Raw genomic sequence first — 14,235 nt, forward strand, 5'->3', positions numbered from 1 at the left:
CTGGGATGTCCGAGGGAGCGGCAACACAGGATGGGAAGGAAGTTGAATAATTTACACCAATTTTTAGGTGGCTAAGGTTGGGTGAGATGAACTGCTGTGGAAATGCTTTCAGAAGCTAACTAGGATGTTTTCATACTCAGTGATGGCAAAAGCAGGGTAAGATTTTTGTGAGAATAAGCTTCTTTGACAACAAGAACCCAGATAAGTATTATTAAAGACACTGTAATCTTTAAGAATTCTCATAAAATATTTGTAAAGTCATTGTAATGATATTTTGAATTCATAAGTGATGTAAGTAAATTGGCATTTGCAACCAATGAAATGAGGATCACCGAATATACAATGAAATGTGTGCATATTGAATTAGACTGTTAACTCTATAAAAGCAGATGTTTAAGGATAACTTCTTTTATCAGCTCTTTTACATCTGTTGGACACCTTCTCTGGCCTTGCCAAAGAGGTTGTATGCATGGAATAAATAATAAATTAGTAAGAAGATTTTGTCCTATGAAAATGCTTTAATAATAATTAATACTGGAACTACCTCTGCAATACAGTTTAAATGAATGTATGACTTTCAGAAACAATATTGGTGTGGCTGGTCAGAGTCTGACAAAAGAGAATGAGCTGTCAAGTAATTAAACAGTGAGGTAATCTAACCTCAATCTAATTTCATGGTCAACATTTTCTTTTGTCTATTGTATTGTCTAGTACAGCTTTTGTTCATATTTGATTTTTTTTGGCTTTTCTGGGCTGAATCTTGTTGGCAGTTCATAGTTATTTTAGCAGCTAGAATATCCCTGTCCTGTTTAATTACTCTACTGGATAAATGCCCAGTATAATAGCAGATTTTTTTTTAAGAACTATTTCCAGAGTGGATGATCTTTATTTCTGCCATTACATTTTATCCATTTTCTGTTCTCCAGTCTTCGAGGCCATCCAGTTCTTGCTCATAACTCAGATATCCGTAATATTAATAATGGGGGATAGTTTTGACATTTTTAAGTCCAACATACAGAGTCAGTATATAAAAAATTCTTAATCCAGCTCCTAAGCTACTAAAACTCGTCTGAGACGCACTGTCTAAAGTCTCTTTTCAGAGGAATTTGTGATGATAGAGATTAATTTACTCATAACAATGTCAGAAGGGATGCATCATATGTCTTTGGGTAGGTTTGCATCCTTTTAAGCTTTAATCCAATAACTTCTGTTGTATCTTTTTGGTCAGATATATGTATGCAGATGTTATCGTTTCTCTACAAACCAATCCTATTTAAACCTCCACATGTGGGGTATTGTTTAAATTAAAAACTTCAATATTATTAAAGCATTACCTAAATCACAATTAAAATGTTTGGGAAATTAAAAGTCATTGATATCCTGTTCTGGTTTCTGCTATTGGAGAGTTTTGTGAAGTAGCGATGGTTTCTAATTGTATTTATTAATATTTGCTCTTAATGCCTTTTATCTAACTGTCTTTGCTGGCAGATATCCTCTTGAGTCTTATGCACATTTCTGATTATTACTATTATCTATTTGTTGTGGGTAAAGTGTTTCATATTGATCTAAGCACTCTCTCTGTATGTATGTTTTATCCTTCTGTGCACTATAAGTAAATCTTACTGTTCCTTGGACTCTGTATATGAGACATAAGGCTGATACAGACCCATGTATGAAGAATTTTTTTTTTTTCTGAATAAATATGAGACCATCCAAATTACTATTGTAAAAAGTGTCAACTTTTTTAATAAACATTCATGCAATTTATTTTTCTTTATAAAATATAGGTTTACTAATTTTCTGGTAGAGAAATCTTACAGACTTTACTAATAGCTACTGATTTTTTTCGTATAACTTCTATTCTATTTGTTCATATTCTGGATCAAGGGTAAAATGTATTCTTTGTCAAAATGTAAAATCACATAATCTCCTTCAACTTCTACTCCTCAGAGAGCATATATTAGATCTGACTTTGAAGCATAAAATGCACACTGTCTTTTCAAAAATATTTTTACTCTCATCTGACAGGGTTACCCCATACAATTAAGAATGAGTGTTATAACAACCACATTTCCAATGCAAATTTTGAAAGCAAAGCTAGGAGTGTAATGACAGTATCTATGAGAAAATGCAGTAGGAAAATTCTGTGAATTAAAGACTAAGATTATCCTCAGTGGCAAGCAGGATTGCTTCTCAGTGTTATGATAAAAAAAACCCCTACGTCGTGATATACAAAATGAAAATCAAATGAAAACATTTTATTTGGGGTGAATGGATAAACAAAATAGCCTTTTCCAGTCACAACAATGAGTCTGAAGCTGCAATGTGCTGTCAAGTGATTTTGTTCTTTTGTTTTTTAACTTCAAACATCTGAATGTTAAGCATTTATTAATATATGCATAGTCTTCATTTCCTTGGCTTTTAAATAAAACCAATAACACAACGTACTGAATCCCTATGAATGAGGACTGAAACAGGAAGCCAATCTTTTGTCAGGTATTTCACCAGTTCTTAACCTGTCTCATTACCATGTTACAGAAAAAGAAATATACAGGAACATCTCTTTAAAGCAATGTGTATGATCATACTTCCTTTGACCAGGCAATAAGTCTTCCTCATATTCCCTCAGGCAGGTCATGAACAGCTGAATATATATTTACCATTTGGTACCATACTTGCACTCTTTGCTTCAGCCAACAGCATAACTAATTCTAGCTACTAAGGTGTTTTAAAAGATGAAGGTAACAGAGGATTCTCTTGGGACAACAATTCCACAGTTTAATAGATCTCATCATCAGGAACTCTGGCTTATAATTTATCCTTTATTAATTTCATACTATTAATTATTGTGATATCTCTTATGTGTTTAATTTTGGCTTCCTCAGAATGTTTACTTCCTTCAAACAAGCAGACACTTCCTCAAAACCTTTTTGCAGACATTGTTCAGCTAAATTAAACACAGTATATTAAAAGAAGTGTGAAGTTACTAGGTCAGTTCAGTGATTCTTTCCTCACATGTGGAAATAAATTGGCAGGTTTGACTTAGATTGAATACCAGGAGCCTAATAAGATGTGTCCCAGTAACAGCTAGGAATAAGTTCTTACTTCAGAGCAAAACACTCCCTTTCTCTGCTGGGCAAACACCATCTTATGTCTTTTCAGCTAAAGATCATTTAAGATCCATTGTAGGCCATTATTCTTTTTCATATAGAAGTTACTGACAATGGCATACATTGGTTACAAAAATTACATGACAGTGGTATGCACTGGTTACAAAAATTATTTATTGTTAAAGTTCCTTACAGTAAAAAGAGGAAATTATAAGTGCAAATATGGTTGAGTGTTCAAGGCTATTTCCCCACATAAATGGACAAAATCTCTGGATTGAGAAAGGATCACACATTGTTATCCTTTTTGTACTAAATACAGCCTGAAAGCATGAGGAATTCTATTAATGCCATTGGGGCCATCTGTGGAATAAGGATTTGCTTAGGGTATAACTTGCATAAATCTATAGACCTAATCCTAAAAATGTACTTTTCACCATTTCCAACAAACAGCGCACATATAGGTGTTCTTTTTTTCTCTATTCCTCTCCATGGAGAAAATTACTAATATGTACAATATTAACTCAAATAAAAGTTATTTTGTCACATCTGTTTGAGAGCCATTGAACTCAAATGTTAGAGTCATTAGTACAGTGTTTTCACTTGTGCATCTTTTAAAGCTGTTTTGTAGCTGCTCATTCATACTGGCATCCTAGCATGAGACTGCCGAGAACCAATTTTTCCTTATGAAGCAGATGCTGCTTCATCTGTGCCTGGTCAGATGATCTGCCCTGCATTTTTCCAGCTATGAATATCATGAATAATGTTTCTGCCCTTACAAGACCTCACATTGGAAATCTCTCCTGATTTTCAAACTCCTCCACATGTTTTATTTTTAGCTGACAGGAATTTAAACTCTGCACTGGCACCTTTCCCCTAAGCCTACATGCCTTGGTTTTCTTCAGTGAACAGCAATTGTAGCAAACATTGCAGACCTTGTATGTTACATGCTTTTTTTTGTTTCTTGGGTTTTTTTGTGAGTTTTTTTATTATTATTATTTTTCTTGCATAAGCTTTGTTCAGTACTCTGTAATTCAGTAGCACTTACCTAAAATTTTATTAAAAAAAAGGGGGGGGGGGGGCGGGGAAGAAACATGTTGCATAATTTTCTTTATCCTGATGCCAGCTTTTAGGTGTGGAAATGTATCAGTTGATTACATGATGTAATTTCTGTAAAATAAGTACCTGATGGAAGAGAGGTGAGTAAAAGCCAGGCAGGTTGCTTTTTCCAGGCAGACCATTTTGAACATATTTGATGACCCTCAGATCTAAAATTGCTGCTGGGTAGTGGTATGAGTAAAGAAATATTCTGAGACAGCTTTATATTCATTATGGAATGTTTGGAAAAAATACCGTGGGAAATTAATTTTGAAGTCTGACTTGAGTCTTGCAGAATGATTCAAGATCATTTTCAGAAGTGGATTAACATTAAAACATTTTATTATCTTATTATCTAATGTTATACATAAAGTTTTATAACCATCAGCTTAGCATTTTAAAGATTCTTAATATTGTTATAATAAAACTGACTACTGCAGATAATTTTATATTCCATAATAAAAAAATAAATCTGTGCTGGTAAATCAGTCATCCTTTAAACTCTTAATAAAAGGAAAAATGCCTGTATTTGGATAGCATTTTGTTCTAAGTACAGTAATATATAATGTGGACAATTGCAGTATTTACATTGAATATTGGTTCTAACTTAACCGATTTCTTTTCTTCTATCTTATTTGCTAAATTAAGTATTGGTTTATTCATTTTCCAATAGCTCCATTAAAAACTAAAATGGCAGCAAATACTTGCTGATGTTGTAATAGGTCTTTATTTTTACACGGATAGGAAAAGACATTTGTTTTAGTTTTATCATCCTAAGAACAATAAATAGATGATTCTGTGAGCACTTCTAACAATTGTATTAGAATATCTAGGGTCTACTTTTTCACGCAAGTATATTTATATAATGAAGCATTGTACAAATATGCATGTTTAACTTCGGTTAATGAATATATTCAACCACAACAGCAAAAGTCTGTCTTAACTTTGGAAACAGTTTAAAGCTTATGGATGATGGAATATTTACTATATCCATTTATGGCTTCTACTCCTCCTTTTGTACTGACAGGACCCAGGTTTTCAATATCCAGAAGAGAGCCTAGATATCCAAAGCAGCACAGTTTGCATTCAGGCACCTAAATAGCCATGAGATTTTCAAACGGGAGGCTCCCTCACCTCATGACATGCCTGGTGTGATTTTTCAGAAGATCTCTACGTCCAAGACTTTCCAGAAAAAAAACCAACCTTGGGCTTCTATTTTTCATGCTTAAATGTGGGATGATCTCCTTTTTAAAAATCTACAGTTGGTTTTGGTTGCTGAGATTTAGGAAAATAAAACAACAAAGCAAAGAGTAACTAATCCCCCCCACTTCTATGGGAAGTGTACATGCCTGCAAGCTGTTTAAAGGGCGGTCCCCAGTCTGTAAGGTAGTCATAACTCTGATCCGCATCTGATGAGTGTGAACCTAAAGAGCTGAGGGATCCTGCCGAAGAGCCAGTCCCCTCAAATGCATAGGTCTGAAGTGAGTCATATGGAGGAGCGCTAGGATCTGTGTTCGCTTCTTCAAGCTTTTCTGAAATGAATTGCCTGAAGATTGTGCTGTCAGGACCGACCTGCAGAGACTGTCTGTAGAGGCTGTGGATTTCTGCTGTGACATTCTTCCGAGGTTTGTGTGTTCGCATGACAGTGCGGGTCCTCAGTGCTGAAATATCAAAGGCTTCTGTGTCCTCCTCGCCACCTCCTTCATCGTCATACCTGACAATGTTTTCTCTGAATTCTTCCATTTTCTCTGAAAAGGGAGACTTCTTCCTTTGCTGCCTTATGGCTACAATTGCCAAAAAGAACACTGACAACAAACGAAATGGAAGGGAAAGGAAAGGAAAGGAAAGGAAAGGAAAGGAAAGGAAAGGAAAGGAAAGGAAAGGAAAGGAAAGGAAAGGAAAGGAAAGGAAAGGAAAGGAAAGGAAAGGAAAGGAAAGGAAAGGAAAGGAAAGGAAAGGAAAGGAAAGGAAAGGAAAGGAAAGGAAAGGAAAGGAAAGGAAAGGAAAGGAAAGGAAAGGAAAGGAAAACAAGGGAAAAAATAAACAGAACCACAGACTTTGAATGTGCTTGGAAAGACTTAAAAAAATGGTAACATTTCTTAATATCGATGCTAGTGCAATGTCAAGCTATCTTAACAAATTTATAGAGCTGTAATTTTTATGGATTTTACGGGTTTTAGATGAGCATAGCATGTGGTGGGAAAATGGCTACAAAGGGACTTATAAAATAGGTGAATGAAATGGAGCAGTTCTTTTGGTAAATGGGAGTTTGAAACTGATGGAAACACGAGTTATGCTTTTTGAAACTGCTTTGGTTTATCACATAATATATCAAATTCACATTCAGAATTTAAATTCTTAATCTCTCAGTCTCTCTCAGATAAAAGCCCCAGGAAAATCAAATGGAAAATGAGGCAATGAGCAAGATATCCTCTTCAGTTGGTTGAACCATTCAATTCATAGACTATGCAGGGTGTGGTTCAATTATTTCCGTGATGCTGGTTTGGAAATTGAGACTATCACTAAATTTTGCGTGATCTTGTAGCAGTGCTTACCAGCAAGGCCTATGAATCAAAGCAGCTTGTTTCTCTCATACATGAAAACTTTTTAAAATTTTATTTTAAAGCATTATTTTTTGATCCTACCTCATTTCATTTTTAGCTGAATGATATTTGAAATAGTCTATGACATTCACAGAGATTAATGATTTCAGTTTTTAACTAAATCTTACTGAAGTTCTATCTAATAAGTAAGTAGTTTGTGGACTGTAATTTTTTACTCAGGACGTAACATGATACAACTACCAACAATGACAGGATTTTACCTCACTTGGGGATATGAGGGACCTGAAGTAGTTCTTTGTTTCTACATATTTACTGTATACAATTTCATTTGACTGGGAGATACCAACCCCAAACTTGAAAGCACTGGAAACAAGAATTTCTACAATGTTATTATATGTTTACAAACCCCCGATAGTTTCAACTCTCCAAACCCTTTGCATGGTGAACTCTTCTAATGGTGCACACGATGATATAGGAAAATGGAAAAAAATCAAACTTTTGGTTTCAGATATGTGCCAAACATATTACGTATAGAACCTTTTATTATTTCATTTTAAATAATCACAAAAATACATTTGAAGATTTAATGCATTTAAAATATGTGTGTCTTTAAAGAGCGTGGTAGATTAGTTTCTTTTTCTTTCTCATTAATATATTTATCTGTATCCCTGCTTTGACTTTTGTTATATGCATAGGCCCAGGAGACACCAAAGGTTTATTCCATCTGGAGAGACGACCTTGATGAATAATTCCACTGATGGCCTGGATAATGCAGTGATATAGTTTGCCTGATCCTCAGTCCCATAAGTGCATACCACAAAGTGACCAGGTTCTGATAGCCTGCGATGATCACAGAAAATTTGAAATGCACACTGGCCTTCCTGTAAGCTCACACTGACTGCCAGGTCTAAGGCAGGGACTTCAGTCAGGGGGGCTGCTTTCCCGTGCCACTACTGAAGATTGCCTGGGGCAACGAAGGCTCAGATTTAAATAGGTGACTCTGGGAGTGCAGGCAAGTCTAGAAACCACAAATCCAATCGCATGTACCTGTTTTCTCTGTTGGAAACCAGGAGATGGAAGTAGGGGAACTGGTGCAATCCTTGGACTTCGCTATGGAGTCAAGAATGGTTAGTGTCTGGCCAAGAGTACTCCCATCTAGACACAATAATTATAAGGTACCCTTCCATTGTTTTCATCCTTGCCCTATCTATTCAGTGTGTTCACAGGGATAAATAAAAACACATGTATTTTTTTGTAGGCCATTCTGTTTCTGCAGTTTCCTGCATGTCACCTAATTTTAAGACCCCAAAGCCATTTGAAGATGCTGGCTTATAATTAACAGGTACACGTGGTGCTTCTGGACATCTTGTTTAACTACATGGGACTAAACTATAAGGTTCCATTTGAGGAGAAATCTCAATGACTTCTCACCAAGAGATTCAGTCAGGAGGTCAAAGGTACAACAGGAAATAATTAGAGCCAGTTTCTCTTCCTTGCACTAAGGAAAATATACCATAACCTTGTGGACAGAATGCAGAATATGGGTCATTTTTAACTTGTGAAATTTCTTTTTTCACTGGTGTAAAGTCAAAATAATTCCATTAGCTTTATTGGACTTGTTTTTCTTGTGTTCTGTTGCTACTCTGGCGGATCAAAATACAGCATCAGAATAAAGCTGCAAGCCTTTATTTTCAAGCGTCAGCTTTCTTGTAGTTAATGATGATATGCTTAGTGTTATATGCTGTTATTTATGGACTGGTAGAGGTCATATTGTATAATGAAGGTAGAAAAAATAATGTTCTTTACCTAGATATTCTTCATATGGCAAAAAAGTATGGTTTACATAAAATTGTCTTGTATTTCTTTCAGTAGATGAGTTTAAAAATATTACTATTGTATTTGCTCTCATTAAGAAATACAGTAAGAGAATATTTTTCAATGAAAGTTTTTGTTTCTTAAGGCAATGTAATTTCTGTTATTATTACTCCTTTCTTTCTGGACATTATATTTGTGTAGCTAGATATTATACTGCAGTTTTCTTATTTTGATTCTGAGTATAGTTTTCCTTATTTTTCTTTAGAATTTTTGTTGAAAAACAATTTATGCTGGTTTTTCACAATTTATAATGATGATTTGATATCACACAGCTTAGTGAAATCCTGATCCTCTCTTCATTTTCTTACTTTGGTGTTGTTTGTAGTTTCATTAGTGGAAAAATGGTTTTACTAATATAATCCACCAATTGTTTTGTGGCATTTTTAGATATGACATTTTATGAAATATACTGCTCTATGGCATAATATGGATGTGCCATACTATTCCACAGGCAACAGGGATTTGGAAGTCTTTCTCTGTTGCTTTGTTGGCATCAGCCTGAATTTGCTCTTGAGGCCTATGACCACCATCAATGACCAAGCTCTAAGGTCAGTCATTTTGCCTTGGAAAACAAACCTACCTGGTTCCAGCACTTCTCTTTCTTTCCTGGCCTCAGAAGCTACCATACCTTAACCTCACTAACTCAGGCAGGTACAGAGTTTCAGGATGGATATTTAGCCTTTCGGGAATGATTAAGTACAGTGTGCCTGCCGTCACAATGTGTCAGTATCATCAAAGCACTCATTGAACATTGCAGGAATACCCTTTTGCTGAAAAAAAAAGGCAATGCATTTTAGCTGCAATAGCTGCATGCTTCACTAGGTGAAGAAGTTGTTTCCCTGAGTGCTGTCACTCCAATACGTCTTGCACCAGCCATAGCCCCATGCAGTGCAGGAGCAGCCAGCCTTGGGTGGTTGGTCTGGTTTCGAGCGCCACGTGCCAGCTATGTGTGACCCTTTGCAGAAGTACAAGGACAGCTTCTGTGCATTTAAAACACTCTCAAACCCACTTTTTATATTCACAAGCTCCTGAATGTAATGGAGGTTAATTTGGTGTCCCATGAGAGGAAAAAGGAGATGCCCAACATTTGGAGAAAAGGCTGTCTGGAGATGCAACCTTATTAACCAACAGAGAAAATTCCTGCTTGTTTCTGGAGCTGCTTTCTGAGAGTATCGAATTCTCTTTTTCTTTTATTACTTTGTATTGATCGTAGCTCTACATTTGGCACACCTAAGGCAGAATAAGTAGGGTACTGCTCCTTCTAATATATTCTTATACTAGCCAATTTCCTTGTATAATGCTGTCTTCAGCTTTACCTGGGCTCAATACAGACTTTCAACCAATACAGACAAGTAGGACCATGACTCAACTAAAGCCAGCTTTTAGGTCATTGTGTTAGAATTCAGATTTTACTGAAAACTGGGGAGGGGGGGGGGGGGGGGGGGGGGGGAAGGGGAGAGGAATTATAGTTAAGAAAACAGAAAAGAAATGAAACATGTGCCTTATTGCATTTTTTTCTCAATAGCACAGTGCTTCCAGGCTTCCAGTCAAGGGACCACATCTTCGTCACTTAATCAAGCCTACTGTAAAAGGAAACAAAGTCATTTCTCTTACTCATACTTACCTAGGAGTATTAGTATGCAAGCCAAAACAGCAACTAAAGCTTCTGTGCTGAGACCCATGGCATACATGAAAGCTCCATATCGACAGTAGAAGGCGTTAACTTCGGTGTCACAGTCGCAGACAGTGATAGTGAGAGTATTTGTGCTTGTCAGCGGTGGCGTTCCATTATCCAGAATTAAGATTGGTAAGTAGAAAGAAAACTGCTCTTGCCTCCTGAAGCCACTTTTTGCTGTGAAAATTCCGGCTGTGTTATCTAGAAGATAAATTATTATTCATGATATGCATTTCTCACTTTTTAACAACAACAATAAAACTCTAGTGGAATCTGACCTATTTAAAAACAATGGTACTGCACGAAGCTACATATTAATAAAGTTAAAAAAGAAAAACCAGACACTGGCATGTGGTGGGTTTTTTGTGTCAATCGCGAATAATTGCATTTATTTTTGACATATGTATTCCACGGGCAATAATAAAATTTGACCTAGGAGCTCTGTTTTTAATGTTCAGAGCTAAAAAAAATCCCACTGTGTTCAGTACCTGACACCTGCTTAGACTAACTAATTGGTTCTTAAAATGGTTCCATGTAACCAGCTGCTACCAATCCAGCAGTTCACAGATGAAATATAGACAGTTTACCAATCAAAAGGCTTCAAAAGTGTATCTGGCAGCACACAGAGAAAGCAGGCGGCAAGGGAAAGACGAGAAAGCAAGAAAAAAGTCCACTAGAATGGTCTTTTATTTCTTTCCCTGAGTCAAAAAACTGGAGCTAGCTGAGCCTCTGCTATCTAAATTAGGGAAAAGTTGCTAGAGGCTCTCCCCCTGCTTTGTATTTAGCTATTAGGGTTTAGAAATCCGTTCCATACAAAACCCAGTAAGCAGCTTAAGTTCAGCTCCCGCTGCATATCAACTAATTCAAATCTGAAACTTAGCTTGCCACAAAACAAATTAGCCCTGTCAAAATCTGTGTATAATGGAAAGGAGAAACATCTATAAATGTTGACATGTCAGAATTTTTTATCATGGCAGGGTGAATTACTGCATGTGTGCATACATGTACATAGAAAAAAAGAAAGTATTTCTACCATTATCTGTATGACACATCTATCCAAACAGTCTACTGAAGTTAACTCCCTCACATTTAAGCTCTTCTAGGTTTCCCTCATAATTCAGAAGATAACTCTGAGATAAAATGCTCCAGATCTGTACACTCACTTTTGCTTTTTGCCTAGGACTATCCCAATTCACCCAACCATTTCTGTGAAATGCAGCAGAAAGGGAGAGAGTGAGGGCTGACCCTACCATGTTGTAAAAGGTGGGTTGTTTTTGTTCCCCATCAATAACCACCAAAAGGAACGGGATACAATGCCTTGTGCGTGGCTCTGCTTGGACTTTGTGGAGAATGAGCAAAGGTGGGAAAGGCTCGCGGCTGGTACACAGTTTGACCTTAATGTAACAAGTTATCTCTTCCTGGCACTGAGTGTGAGGTTAATGAAGCTGGGAACTGAAACACACATTAATACATTAACTTTAACTTCGGAGATATTGAGAGAAGTAGTTTGCCGTTTAACATTGTCTGAACTTTCCAAAACTTATTTCCATTGATTTATTCACCTAGCCAGAACATTCAAATAATTAGCACAGTCAATACGAGTGATGTGTACTTTAGCTGAGTCTGAAGAAGCTCGTCTTTGTAGTCTCAGCAGGCTGACTCTAAGTGGTCATCCTCCCTGCAATTCCAACCGGTAATGCACTCTACATTTTTACTTCAGACTGGTTTTGCTTGATATCACTCTATATCACTCTTTGTAAGAGTCTCAAACAATATCAGTTTTGAATAACATTAAAATACATATAGAAGACATTTTATGATGTCATTATTAATCAGCATATGCAATTTAAAATATATTGGGAAATCAGATTATATTTGTATTTATCAGTGTTTATAATCTTGGTCTTGCTAAAGTGATGAAGCAACAGTCTTGTATTAACAGGAATCTTCTCTTTCTGGTGATCTTGTTTCTTAGACAAATAGGTAATTTTAACAAGAAAGTTGGTATCTCCCACCGTATCCTACGTTAAGAAAATAAATTTTAAGGAATACCAGTGTATTTTTCATCTCAGCATTTTTTCTTTCTTTGAAATAAAGCTGTCTTTTGTTGTTTATATTACTTAGCTGAAAAAGGGAAATAAACTGTTTCGTATTACTGAATTATTGTTTTGAAATGTACCTCATGACATGTTCATATCTTATATAACAATTTCTACTTAAGAGGAAATTTTTACAAAATTGGTGATGTGAGGCCCACTAGAAGCATGCACCTTTTATTAGGAAGGTCTTAAAGAGCTACACGAATGACACCACCTTGATTATCTTGGACAGTAAAGCGTGAGTTGTTTGTGGCCTCCTGAGCCAATGAGAAGTAAAAATGGTGACCTTCTGCTGAGTCATCTTGATCCACTGCACTGATGCTTTGAATTAGCTGGAAACAGAGATAAACAGAATTGTTTAAGAATAAAAGTATTTACTTGTCCTTTAAAACAATAAAAGGACATGTCAAGTATGTTAAACTGTTGATGCTAGAGATGTGATCTGTGAATACACATTAAGTGCACCTTACGCAGTCACAAATATACACCTCCTATACTCAAAGAGTCTCATCGAGACTCATATTCTGCAAATACTCTGCTTTGATTTTTCATCTGTTTGAGAGAGACAGGCATTAAAATCTTGAGAAAATGTAAAAGATTTTCCGGATCAAAAGACAAAGGGTAAATGAAGTTTCCATAAATGAAAAAAAGTAATCATATGTATAGTGTTTTGTCCCTTTTTTTCAAGTTGAAAAGTATATCATTCTACATTTGAACAAATCCTTCTATACAAAACCCATTTTCTTCCAGCCCACAAACACATTGACATCATTCAGCTGATATTTTGTAGCTCCAGTAAGTGAGTATATGGTGACAAGTTCATGTGCTGAATTGTTGATTCTGGATATTATAACAGATTGATTATGGAACTTCTTGGCTGCTTTTTCTCAAGAAAGCAGAATAACATTCATTTACAAATATATTAAACCAGATAGTCGTTGCAAGATAAAAAATAACAGTTATCATTCAAGAGAGTATCTTTCATCTCTGTAAATAAACAACCACACTACAGTTAACATAATTAGCAATAGTTCTGCTTAAAAAGAGCTTAGATTTGTTACATTTATCAGTAAAAATGTAAAGACCTGGGCATCAGCATATATTGGTGAGTAACCTTGGCAACCAGGAGGAAAGCAAACTGATGCAAGTCCACCAACTTTCAGAAAAGTGTCCGATTTGAACCTGGTCTCTGTTTTATCAGTCATCCTATGCCTTGTAGATATTTGTATCCAAAAGACTTGAAGCCTCAACTTTCCTCAGACCAGAAAGCATCTGAATGCTACAAGTGGTGCTTTAAAAGCAAAGCAGTAAGTCAGTGGAAGTGACTACAGCCTTCCATCTGTGCCTTTGAAAACTCTGTCCCGATTAAACCATTTTTCAAAGATCTAAGACTTCAGCAGACATTCTTTTTCTTTTCAAGCAAGCTAAGTTTGATGAAATCACGACAGCAGAGTGCAAAATGTGGCTCATACCCCAGAAGCTTTGTATTCTTAGCACTCTGCCCTTTTTATATGTGAAATTTATTTCAAATCTATATTTTCACTCTATGGAAAAATGAGGACCCTTGAGATTTTTTTATTGCCACTAATGAGAGGAGTGATTGTTCAGTGATATACCTGGTGACAGTGTACAAAGGATGAAGCTTCTTGAGGAAATTTTTTTCCCTTTCCTCAGAGCAATCAAAATAGCTAAGGTGATGCAAATACAGGTATAGGCATGCAGGTCAAGAAATCAGTGAAAAGAAATAACTGATCCCTAATACTACCTGATAATAAATCATAGACTTCATTTTTATAAGGGAATATAGTTCTCAGAGT

At 36.0% G+C, this 14,235-nt stretch overlaps 1 protein-coding gene across 6 annotated transcripts in view; it reads right to left on the reverse strand.

Moving 5' to 3' along the window:
• Window positions 1-4,913: 4,913 nt before the first annotated feature.
• The window catches only part of CDH19 (cadherin 19), a 120,409-nt gene continuing 111,087 nt past the window's right edge, over window positions 4,914-14,235 (reverse strand). For 4 of the 6 annotated variants that reach the window (XM_030012406.2, XM_030012405.2, XM_030012407.2 and 1 more), the window contains 3 exons: window positions 12,633-12,750; window positions 10,269-10,520; window positions 4,914-6,010 (listed from right to left, as the gene is read on the reverse strand). In XM_030012406.2, the coding sequence (XP_029868266.1) occupies window positions 5,520-6,010; window positions 10,269-10,520; window positions 12,633-12,750 (861 nt within the window). In that variant the 3' untranslated portion in view covers window positions 4,914-5,519. Of the gene's footprint in view, window positions 6,011-6,242; window positions 7,880-10,268; window positions 10,521-12,632; window positions 12,751-14,235 lie in introns of those variants that run through there. The other 2 variants (XM_030012408.2, XM_030012409.2) reach the window with 2 other exon arrangements.

Source organism: Aquila chrysaetos, chromosome 4 (genome assembly GCF_900496995.4).
Source record: "Aquila chrysaetos chrysaetos chromosome 4, bAquChr1.4, whole genome shotgun sequence".
Classification (NCBI taxonomy): domain Eukaryota; kingdom Metazoa; phylum Chordata; class Aves; order Accipitriformes; family Accipitridae; genus Aquila; species Aquila chrysaetos.